This window comes from Juglans microcarpa x Juglans regia, chromosome 1D (genome assembly GCF_004785595.1).
Source record: "Juglans microcarpa x Juglans regia isolate MS1-56 chromosome 1D, Jm3101_v1.0, whole genome shotgun sequence".
NCBI lineage: Eukaryota > Viridiplantae > Streptophyta > Magnoliopsida > Fagales > Juglandaceae > Juglans > Juglans microcarpa x Juglans regia.
The window spans coordinates 47,552,756-47,564,890 of record NC_054594.1 but is presented as its reverse complement, the minus strand read 5'-3'; the positions used below and the strand labels follow the sequence as shown (position 1 = coordinate 47,564,890).

The window sequence follows — 12,135 nt, the reverse complement described above, 5'->3', positions numbered from 1 at the left end:
GCCTAGAAACCCTTTTTCTTCGAATGGGCTCGACACACCCAACAATCCGACCCAATACCATAAAGGTTAGTATTCTGGGCGACCCAGATTAAATTCTCAGGCGCCTCTTCTTTCTTTGCTCCTCCTGGCTCCTGGCTCCTGGCTCCTAGTCCTAGGCTTTACCTTAAACCCTCAAAACCACCCAGTGCAAAAAACTAGGGCACAATTTCTCCTCCTCCTCTCTCTAGCCCTGATTTGAATTTTCAGGTCTTTGCCGCACTCTACACAGAGCCCGGAATGAACAATCTGAAGCTTTACTTGGAGCTCTCTTCGAAGCTCGAGCTAGAGTCGAAGGAAGAAGACGAATCCGTACTATTCTCGGCCTTCGATATCGAGCGGAGCCGCTTGTTCTTTGCTTCTTCTTCCAACCGTATTTACACCACTCATCTCTCCTCATTCCATGTAAGCACTATCTATGCCTTCGTTTTCTGAATTCCATTCTTTATTCCATTCTATTTTTTGAATTATTGCGAATTTCCCCCCAGAATGAAAGGGCGTGGAGCTTATCTGCGGACGTGGATTCCATCGACTTGGAGCCCAATGACTACATCACCGCCTTGGAGTACCTGATGGAGAAAGAGGCGCTGGTAATAGGGACTTTTGATGGGCTTTTGTTGCTGCATGGTGTGGATGGAAATGAAACCACTATGGTTGGCAAAGTGGAGGGTGGGGTTAGGTGCATCTCACCCAGTCCTGACGGGGATGTGCTTGCTGTATTAAGTCGTCTGGGGCAGATACTGGTTATGACTCATGATTGGGATTTGCTGTATGAGACTGCACTGGTGGTTGTTCCTGAAGGTGTTGACGTACGTAAGGACCCTTTTCCATGACTTTCTGCCATTATTGATTTTTTTTTTTTTTTTGGTTTTTTTCCAAGTTTTCGTGCATGGCATATTCTGCTGCCACTTGTTTCTACGAAGCTATACACTTTCTGATAGATTGGCTCTAGTGTTGGGTTTCTAATTAACCTTAGCTGAAAAGGACTAACATAGAACGAATAAAAAGGCTTATAATTCACCACTTATATATGCTTGAACGGTATCATCGTCTTAATTGGACGAAATTTATGTTGCAATTAAATTTCCTCCTATCTAGAATGATTATATCAGGGTGACTTTTGTTTTTCCTTTATGATGGCGGTTTTTTTTTTTTTTTTGGGGGGGGGGGGGGGGGTTTGATTAAATTTGAAAATTTAATGAGTGGGCTTATGGTTTTCAGGTGAACCCACCTTTCTAGATATGAGTGTCCCATTTCTTGGCGAGGTGATGGGAAGTACTTTGTGACACTGAGTGAAGTTTCTGATTCTAATACCTTGCTTAAGAGGATCAAGGTATGGGAACGAGATTCAGGGGCATTGCATGCTACTTCAGAATCAAAGGCATTTATGGGATCAGCAATTGAATGGATGCCAAGTGGAGCAAAAATTGCGGCTGTTTGTGACAGGAAAACAGATAATGAGTGCCCATCAATAGTTTTCTTTGAGAGGAATGGGTTAGAAAGAAGCTCATTCAGCATCAATGAGCAAATGGATTCAACAATAGACATTCTGAGGTGGAATTGCACATCAGATCTTCTTGCAGCCATTGTCAGATGTGAGAAACATGATGCTGTAAAGATCTGGTTGTTCAGCAATAATCATTGGTACTTAAAGCATGAAATTAGGTACTCTAAGAAGGATGGAGTGAAGTTCATGTGGGACCCGACAAAGCCAATGCAGTTGATTTGTTGGACTCTTGGGGGGCATATCACACTTTACAACTTCATCTGGAATACGGCTGTCACAGAGAACTCAATATCATTAGTTGTTGATGATTCCAAGATTTTTGTGACTCCCCTTGCTTTGTCTCTTATGCCACCTCCTATGTATCTATTCAATCTGAAATTCCCGACTGCTGTCCGGGAGATATCTTTATATTCCAAGAATTCTAAGAACTGTTTGGCTGCTTTTCTATCAGATGGTTGTTTGTGTGTCGTAGAGCTCCCCACAGTTGATACTTGGGATGAACTTGAAGGCAAACAATTTATTGTTGAAGCCTCCATATCTGAATCTGTGTTTGGATCTGTTGTGCATCTTATATGGTTGGATTCGCATATACTGCTTGCTGTTTCCCGTTATGGTTTTGATCATTACTTGTCCAGAACTTCATCGAATGAGGATGGGATTCTTGGCTTTTATTTGCAGGAAATTGAGCTTTCATGCTCTGAGGATCATGTCCCAGGTTTGCTGACATGCTCGGGCTGGCATGCAAAAATCTCCCATCAAAACTCTCTGGAAGGGCAGGTTATCGGTATTGCTCCCAACCCCACCAAAAGATGTTCAGCTTATATTCAGTTTGATGGAGGAAAAATTTTTGAGTATACGAGTAGGATAGGAGCCCTGAAACATAATGATTTGAGTTTCTTATCATCTTGCCCTTGGATGAGTGTGGTTTCAGTTGTTGATGGTGGATCATTGAAGCCTTTGCTTTTTGGACTCAATGACATTGGCAGGTTGAGTGTTGGTGGGAGGATATTGTGCAGCAACTGCAGCAGTTTTTCATTGTACTCCAATTTGGCTGATCAAGTGATCACGCATTTAATTCTTGCCACTAAACAGGATTTGCTCTACATAGTTGGCATTAATGATATCTTGCATGGAAAATTAGAAATGTATGAAAATTTCATCCACACTGGTAACAGGAGAAGAGAGGAAATTAAAACGTTTATAAATATATGGGAAAGAAGTGCCAAAATTGTTGGCGTCCTTCATGGAGATGAAGCTGCTATCATATTACAAACAACTAGGGGAAATATGGAATGTATCTACCCTAGAAAATTAGTCCTGGCCTCTATCGTCAATGCATTGGTCCAAGAGCGCTTCAGAGATGCACTACTCATGGTGAGGCGGCATAGGATAGATTTCAACGTCATTGTTGACCATTGTGGTTGGCAAGCATTCCTCCAATCAGCTGCAGAGTTTGTTAGGCAGGCTAACAATTTGAGCCACATAACTGAGTTTGTTTGTGCCATAAAGAATGAGAATGTCACAGAGGGACTGTACGGAGATATCATATCTTTACCTTGCTCAAAGGACGTCAAAGATCTGAAAGCTAGAGACCTGAAAGGTCTTGATGTCAATAACAAGGGTTCTTCTGTTCTGCTGGCCATAAGGAAGGCTCTTGAAGAACAACTACCAGAAAGCCCTGCAAGGGAGCTTTGTATATTGACTACTCTTGCTCGTAGCGATCCCCATTGCTTGAAGAAGCTTTGGTGAGAATAAAAGTTACTCGTGAATTGGAATTATCAAGTTCAAATGACCCTAAAAGAAGGTCTTACCCTTCTGCTGAAGAAGCTTTGAAGCATCTCTTGTGGTTATCTGATTCCGAGGCTGTGTTTGAGGCTGCTTTAGGCCTTTATGATTTGAACCTTGCCGCTATAGTAGCATTGAACTCGCAGCGAGATCCAAAAGAATTTCTTCCTTTCCTTCAAGAGTTGGAACGCATGCCAGTTCTCTTGATGTGCTACAATATTGACCTTAGGCTGCGCAGGTATGCAAATGCTCTCAAACACATCGTTTCTGCAGGAGATGCTCATTATGACGATTTTATGAACCTCATGAAGAAAAATCCTCAACTTTTTCCTTTGGGACTTCAACTTATCAATGATCCTGCCATGAGGAAGCAAGTCCTCGAGGCATGGGGAGATCATCTTAGTGGGGAAAAATGTTTCGAGGACGCTGCTACAACTTATTTGTGCTGTTTCAGTTTGGAAAAGGCTTTAAAGTCATATCGTGCTTGTGGTAATTGGAGTGGTGTGCTTACAGTGACTGGGCTCCTTGAGATGGGAAAAGATGAGGTCATGCAACTGGCTCGTGAGCTTTCTGAAGAACTTCAAGCTCTTGGTAAACCAGGGGAAGCTGCCAAAATTGCTCTGGAGTATTGTGGAGATGTAAATGAGGGCATTAATTTGTTAATTAGTGCAAGAGACTGGGAGGAAGCTTTGAGGGTTGCATTTTTGCACAGGAGAGAGGATTTAATCTTGGAAGTGAAGAATGCATCTTTGGAATGTGCAAGCATGCTGATAGGAGAATACGAGGAAAGTTTGGAAAAAGTAGGGAAGTATCTGGCCCGCTACTTAGCTGTTCGACAGAGAAGATTACTTCTTGCGGCAAAGCTGCAGGCAGAGGAACGGTCAATGAGTGATCTTGATGATGATACCGCTTCAGAGGCTAGCAGTAATTTCAGTGGAATGAGTGCTTACACCACAAGGTATGACTTTACTCGTCATATAGCTTTGGATCCATAGTGTATTATTCTTCGGTAGATTTATTGGTTCTACGCAGTTATTAGTTGTTTTTAGTGTGCCCAGCATTCACTTTCTTAGCGTCTGGCAAATTCTCGGGTTGGACATCTTTTTATTCAATTTTCAACTAGACTCTACCAAACTTTATTACCACTTAATTGGATTAAATTTCGACCCTGAATATATATAATATTTTATTACATCAACAAAGTCCGCTGAAGGATGATATCACTACCATTTAGTTAAAGTGTTTGCCTCATTCCATGAGCAGGACCAGGAAGACCACCACGTCTTCCATCATCTCAAGTGCGGCAAGCAAGGCCAGAGACATGAGACAACAGAGAAAGAGAGGAAAAATCCGTCCTGGAAGGTATTTTGGTATTTAATTTCAAATCTCCTCTCTTTTACTAGGTTGGAATTGAGTCAAAATTTCATGGACAAAATAATTACTTGACATTTGTAGCCCTGGTGAGGAGATGGCTCTGGTAGAGCATTTGAAAGGCATGTCTCTAACAGCTGGAGCGAAGCATGAACTCAAATCTTTACTGGGATCCCTTGTAATGACCAGTGAGGAAGCAACTGCAAGGAAGCTGCAACACACCGCGGAGAACTTTCAAATATCTCAAATGGCAGCAGTTCAGCTAGCTGAAGATGCTATGCCGAGTGATAGCATAAATGAGCAAGCACATACTTTGGAGCTCTACATACAAAGAGTGAAAAGCGAAGCGCAAAATTCAGAGGCCTTCTTTTGGCGGTCTAAAATATTCCTCTCTCCTTAATAGGCTTGTTTAGTAAATTTTATCCAATAACTCCCGAGTTCAGCCTGGACATGTCCTAATCTGATTTCTAGTCCGACTCCCAACACAAATCAGAGAAAATCAAAGTGCGGTGTGATCTTGTTCTTACAGTAGAAATCGGTAGCATCCCATTGTAAACGGTTGATTTGTTGAATGAACAGTGGAAGTCCTCGTTTATGGGCGGTTCACATAGCCTGTTTCAGCTATAGGAGAACATGAAGAAAGAACTAAATGGTCTCGAATCCGGTGGCTCTTGTTTCCTTGCCGTACTGGGCAGATCGTGCCTCCTTTGCTGGCTGGCCCCTTGTGCGCACTCAAAGATTTGCTCCCAAAGTTGGAGCCTGCTTTACGAGGCAGGCCTTGGATTCGACTTCTATTCTCTGTGGCCACTTCCGGGCTGACTGGCTGATCACGGGATGTTTACCTGAGAAGTGCATGATCCATTGAACTGAATATAAAAATTGGGACAGTAATTATGTGACACATACCACACCCACCCCACCCCACCCCCCCGGGAGGGGAGTTTCACACTTTTATTTGGCTTATTGGAAGGGAGGAGGGTGGGGCAATATTATTGGAAACAAAAAGTTACAAAAGGGCCCAACCGGGTTCGAACCGGTGACCTCTTGATCTGCAGTCAAATGCTCTACCACTGAGCTATGGACCCTTGGATGTTAATGAGGGCAAGACTTTAATTTAATATCAATCATTTTACATCCCACTCTCTCAATTCGATACCTCTTAACGAACAATTGAAAATGCGAAATTTTATTTCTAAATGTAGTTATCGACGGACTTGATACACTAATTAGTATTAAAAAAAAGTTCGAATTTTAGATTTTTATTATAACCAATGTAATCCTATAATGCAAAAATCTATTCATTATTTATTTTCTCATTATCCTCTCATCATTTCATGATGTGGTATTAGATGATAGGTTCACAAATAAAATATAATAAATAGTCTTCAATAATCTAATATCACATTATAAAATAATGAAATGATGATAAAAATTAAACTGATGAGTAGCATTATCCGTCCTATAAATATTACCATGTTTGCGCAACTTAAAGAAGCATAACTTATTAACTTATTGACTAAATATTAAGTTTCTTGTTCTTTACAAACGCGTTATCGATTCTTCATGGACAGAATTAACTGGACATAATTCTTGCTTACACAAACACATCCCTCCCTCTCTCTCTCTCTCTCTCTCTCTCTCTCTCTCTCTCCCTCCTTGCTGTTCTTGTTAGTGTGATATCAGTAGCTCGTCTCAGGCACATTCCCTTCCCTTTCATCTTTCTAAGCGAATTATTCCACAGCAGAAAGCATGTTGAAACCGCAAATGGCTCTAGTCACCGCCTCTGAAGGCATGGATCCCCTTTTTCACTTCAACCCAGCTACAGCCTGGAATTTTCTTCAATCCAGACTCATTCATTCTTGACCTTGTGCTGTCCTCATCACCCCATCTACCGGATTCCGCAAACATACTCGATAAAACTACGTGATTTGTTGGATTTTCAGGTTCAAGTTTGACAAGATGTTGCAGCGCCATTTCACCCAACTTGATATTAGAATGCATTTTACTAGCACCCAATAAGGCTCCCCAAACTCCGGCATCTGCTTCCATTGGCATTGTCTTTATCAAAATCAACGCTTCATCAAATAGACCAGCTCGACCTAGAAGATCTACCATGCACGCATAGTGTTCCAACCCTGGTTCAAGATGGTGTTTTTCAAACATGGACTCAAAAATTTTCCTTCCTTCTTCTATTAAACCTGCATGTCTACAAGCAGATAAAATATTGACGAAGGACACGGAATCAACTTGGACATAGCTCTCTTGCATAAGCGAGAAAAGTGCAACAGCATTGCAGCCTTGTCCATGCACTGCAGACCCTGCAAGCATTGCATTCCATGAAACTGTGTTTTTGTTTTCCATCTCATTAAAGAATTTCTCCGAAGAATCGAGCTGCCCACATTTAGCATACGTATCAATAAGACTATTCCCAACAAGTGCACTAGACAGAAATCCCATTCGGATAATGCAGGCATGAAAAGCCATGCCTTCACGTAAGGCTGCCAGATATGCCACTGCTGGAAGGACACATGCAAATGTGACTAAATTTGGCTGAAAGTTCTCCAATTTCATCTGGCAAAAGGAGGATATAGCTTTATTTGCATGTCCATTCTGTAGGTATCCTCCAATTACGACATTCCAAGTTACCACATCCTTTGTAAACTCTGTTTCATTGAACAAGAATTCAGCTGAAGAATGGCTCCCACAATTTGCATACATGTCAATGAGAGCATTCCTTATAGGACAGTCAGATTCATATCCACTTCTTATAATTTTCCCATGAATGCAGGTGCCCTGGTTCAAGTCACTTGACAGCATACAAGCGCCAAGCAAACTGACCATGGTACCTGCCGCTGGATGTATTCCTGATAGCTGTAATTTACAGAACAATTCCATAGCATGGTATACGTCACCAATATATGCAAACCCACTTATTAGAACATTCCACGTCACGACATCTTTACATGGAATTCTACTGAAAACATTCAGCGCCCAAGTAAATAATCCCCATTTAGAATACATTGATACAAGGGCTGTTCCTGTTGAAACATCAAAATCAAAGTCAGCCTTGATAGCATAACAGTGCACGCTTTTACCTAATCTTACAGATACTTCTGCACATGCTGAAAGGATACTCACCAGAGTTACGTTCTCCGGTTTCATGTTGTCATTCTGCATATCTCGAAATAGAGACAATGCATCTTTGGGATATCCAGATTGGACAACAGCATTTATAAATGCACACCAAGCAACTAAATCCCTCCACTGAAGTCCCTTAAACAATTGTTTGGCCTTCTCTAATTGTCCGCACTTAACATACATGGTCACAATAGGAGTAGCAACCAAAACATCCGAATCAATCCCTTCTTGAATAGCACAATTATGGATATCATCCCCTTTGTCTAAATCTCTCCTCTCTGCAGCAGCCAATAGAGCACTCACAGCAGACATCTTATCTATCCTCCGATTCTCTACTTTCATTGTATCAAATAACTTCAATGCCTCAAGGAAACATCCATTGAACACATAGCCCATAATCATTGTCCTCCAAGACACATCATCTCGGCCCCACATCTGATCAAAAACCTGGCGAGCAGAACTTACATCTTCACACTTAGAGTACATATCAATCAATCCATTCGAAACAGCAGAATGAAAATCCCTCCTGACCGAATATCCATGGATAGATCTACAGTAATCAATATCTGCTAAGCTCGAAACAGCTGGAACCAAGTTCAACAAGCTCACTGAGTCAGGCTCAACACCCCCCAACTGCATACTCCAAAATAATCTCAACGCCTCACGAGGATCCTCACTTTGTGACAACCCTGCAATCATTGTATTCCAAACCACGACATCTTTCTTTGGCAAATTATCAAACAGCTCTCTTGCACTTCTCAAATCACCAATTTTACAATACATATCAACAAGACCAGTCACTATAAACACATCACAATCTAATCGTCTACGGGCTATTTCATGGTGAACTAAAATACCCTCCTGCAAGTCTAAAGCACCTGTACAAGCTTTCAAAACAAAAGTGAAGGTGTACTTGTCAGGTTCCAGCCCTTTCTCCAACATGCAATGGTACATAATGAGAGCTTCTTTGCATTGTTTTGACCGCGTATAAGCTCTTATCATTGAATTCCATAGAATGACACATGGGCTAGCCGAGAATTCGAAAACAGAGCGAGCCAAATCAAATTTGTGAAACGAAGAGTAGGAATTAATGAGATGGGAGAGTGTGAAATGGTCTTCCCTAAGGCCTGACACTATCAAACGGCCATGGACTTGAAGCAATGACTTGAGGTCTTTGCAAGACGAGAGAAGATGAAGGTAGTTGGGGTAATTATATGAACTTCTGGAGGGTGAAGATGGGATTTCACAAGCAGTCTTCGCCGGTGCTGGTGCATGATATGGTCTACGTAGTGCATAATTCACTCTCATCGCTCTGTAAACACGGAGGAAAACCAAAACGAACCCCGGCCCGACCTCGTATAAGGGAGTAGCGCTCCGCCAGCGTCATAGCGTGCTGTCGTTTTAAAATGTGCTTCGAATTTTCGTATTTATTATTTATTTTTCCATTTTGTCGTTTTAATGGCCTACCAGACTTAGATATCAAGTCTTTACACCCCTAGAGATTTTCTTAAAAAATAAAAATTGTGTATACGCTATTCTTAAAGCATAACTAATCTTCTATGACTATCTAAATATTAAATTTCATTTAATACGGTGTATCGTGTTTTTATTTAATTACAATTAATGAATCACTATATTAGACTCCAATAGAATCTTTTAGGGCTTTTGATATATATTTTCCGAACCATAGATTTATTAATTAGAAACCATATTGGTTCAAGTGTTACCAAGCTACCACCGGCTCAGGCGCAGGAACGAGCACTGGCCGCAACAGCAGAGAACTATGCGGCCACATCCACACGTAAGAGGAATGAACAAAAGGGGGCACGGGACGTTCAGGTAGTTGGTAAACAAACCCATTGCTTTGATGGTAAATAGCAATCGTTGTAACTTCTTTTCGTATTCCAACAGGCAAAACTGATTAATTGCAGTGGTGAACCACTCTAAGGGCAATGGATGAATACACAACTTGAGACTATCATCAAACAATCGAGAGCTTTTTCAACCTCGCACAATACCCAACCTTAAGAATTGATAAAGATATTCGACTCTTACGAAACATAGCCATGGAAACCCTTCAGTATTGGGAAAGGCAAAAGAACAGCCTGAAATACAAAACAACATAGCCATAGGGTTGAAATAAGCAAACATTTGAATTGATATGCACCCCATACTCCGACATATCACAAATGTGTATAAATTCATACTAATAAGTGACAACACAATAAAACCACAAAATCACAATTCAGGACGTTTTAGATGTTGATAAAACACAAACCATTAGCATAGCATTAAAACAAAGTACTAAGTTCCACAACTTATAAACATCAAGTAGGATAGTTGGAGATATTTCCATTGCATAGCTGGCACTTTCTATTCAGGTAGACCGGCTTTTAATAACATCAAGGCCCATCTCGGTGGGATCAGTAGCTTGCAACTCCACCTGAATACCATCCAATTCCCTCTTGAACCTGTCCTTCGAGCTTGCATAAATCATCTTGCTTCTCACTTTTGAAGTATCCGGGGACCTTCATATATGTGTATATATAGCAAATCAATGAATGCATAAAGCGAAAGAGACAAAACATCAGAGAATGGAACATGAGAACATAGTAAGATCTGAAACTCTAAATATTACCAAGCAATGAAAACAATCCTGCTCTTTGGGACATTCTCTTCTGTCACAAAGTCAAAGTCATACACAGCATATCGGCACTCGTTAGCAGGAAGGCTTGCAGAGAAATCCTCATAACTCTCAGTTGGCTCACCAAGCTTTTCCACAATTACCTCCTTTTGCTTCTCTTCAATCTTGTAAACAATGAAGCGGTAAGTTCGTTTTGCCTTCAGTTCTAAAAACTTTAGCTTGCAGTCATCATGCACAGCCATCCCAGATGCTGCGTTTGCCTGCAATATTGGATAAAATGCTCGCACTTATCAACTACCACCTATTTGAAATGTATACTTCATGCTAAACATCTACAAAATGGTCCACTCCACACCCCCACCATCTTAACGAACAAATAACCAAAAATAAATCCCTAAATAATTCAAAAACTTGCAATGTTATCCACCAGTCCAGAGACCCATGATTACAAAATAACCATATAAACAACATCACAAGGTCCTTTTTTCCCCTCTCAAGTCCCAAACTACTTTTGATCCGGTTGATTCCAAATCAAAGCTTACCCTTCTACCATGCCCCATTCTACACTATTGGTTACATGCTTGATCCCTCCCGTAACATTCTTTTAGTTATAATTAGTATCAAGAAAACAATCACACTCCAAATTACTTCCCACAACAAATTTCTTTATCATGAATTTAACCAAATAATTAGCAAAAATCAGTGATAAAATATTAGAAGTATCAAGGTAGAAAAACCGAATAAGGAAAAGCCTCGTATGCCTCAGCATTCATCGAGACCAAAGAAGGAGACTAGCCATGAGAAATAAACAAAAATAGTCACAAAAAAACAGCCGACATAGAGATTAGCCAATGAATAATGTGAGACAAATAAAAAATCTGATTTCAAGGGACCTTCTTACGTATAAACACAAACAAAACTACATGCAAATGCAGAAAAAGTCGAGCATTTACAGATACACGTACAAAGACCATCTTGCACCAGAGAAGTACACACCACCTTCACCGACTCAAAAGTATACGCAAACGGATCAAATTAGTAACGAACACCAAACGGTTCAGGAGGGAAAATAAAACCATGATCAAATCAGGATCGATTCGGCTCAGTAGCAGTACAAAGCCTGGTGAAATTTATAATCCACTCAAAAGCACCAGAAATTCCACGAAAAAGGGCAACAAGTTCCACAGATCCAAGAACAACAACTAAAAGATACCATACTAAAATCACAACTATAAAGTACTTTTTAGAAAGAAGTCCAAGATAGAACGGTAGTGTGGAGTAGTCGAAGTGCTCACCATTTTTTCCCGAGAAAATATTGGCGGATAAATAGAAGTACTGTAAGAGAGAACAAATCTAGGGCTCCGAGAGAGAGAGAGAGAGAAGGAAAAGATAGACGATGGATAGGAAATGACTCAATGAGGAAGACCTTTCAGTTTCAGGCTTCAAGTTTGGTGGCTCTTCTTAATGTCACGGGGCTGTGACAGTGACGGTTGTTGACCCTCTAAATTAGTGCCACCTCATGTGCGGTGAGATTGTCATTCGAGTCACGTGGTAGAGTCATAGAGTCATATGCAGTTACGGACCGAGCCTAGTTTTTGGGAAAGGTGTTGGGCCGTTGGCCCAGTTCTCATTCTTTGATCTTTTTTCTTTTTTA

At 40.9% G+C, this 12,135-nt stretch overlaps 3 protein-coding genes and 1 non-coding gene across 4 annotated transcripts; 1 reads left to right on the top strand and 3 right to left on the bottom strand.

Annotated features, from left to right (window-relative positions):
* The first annotated feature begins 86 nt into the window (after positions 1-86).
* Positions 87-5,305, top strand: LOC121256350 (elongator complex protein 1). Its single transcript, XM_041157129.1, is given in 6 exon segments — positions 87-441; positions 525-861; positions 1,266-3,263; positions 3,266-4,286; positions 4,592-4,690; positions 4,784-5,305. Coding segments are annotated over 6 exon segments (3,936 nt in total). The 5' UTR covers positions 87-276; the 3' UTR covers positions 5,100-5,305.
* A 407-nt stretch (positions 5,306-5,712) lies between these two features.
* On the bottom strand, positions 5,713-5,784 carry TRNAC-GCA. Its single transcript has one exon. It is a non-coding gene; the product is annotated as a tRNA-Cys (tRNA).
* A 420-nt stretch (positions 5,785-6,204) lies between these two features.
* Positions 6,205-9,278, bottom strand: LOC121240457 (pentatricopeptide repeat-containing protein At2g39620). The gene has a single exon (XM_041137925.1). It carries the CDS (start codon positions 9,143-9,145, stop codon positions 6,470-6,472), a length of 2,676 nt encoding a protein of 891 aa, XP_040993859.1. The 5' UTR covers positions 9,146-9,278; the 3' UTR covers positions 6,205-6,469.
* Positions 9,279-9,971: 693 nt separating this feature from the next.
* LOC121234154 (actin-depolymerizing factor 2-like) lies at positions 9,972-11,983 on the bottom strand. Its single transcript, XM_041129983.1, has 3 exons — positions 11,777-11,983; positions 10,476-10,741; positions 9,972-10,365 (listed from the first exon to the last, which is right to left on the bottom strand). The coding sequence occupies exons 1-3, from the start codon at positions 11,777-11,779 to the stop codon at positions 10,215-10,217; spliced, it is 420 nt and encodes a 139-aa protein (XP_040985917.1). The 5' UTR covers positions 11,780-11,983; the 3' UTR covers positions 9,972-10,214.
* Between the last annotated feature and the right edge of the window lie 152 nt (positions 11,984-12,135).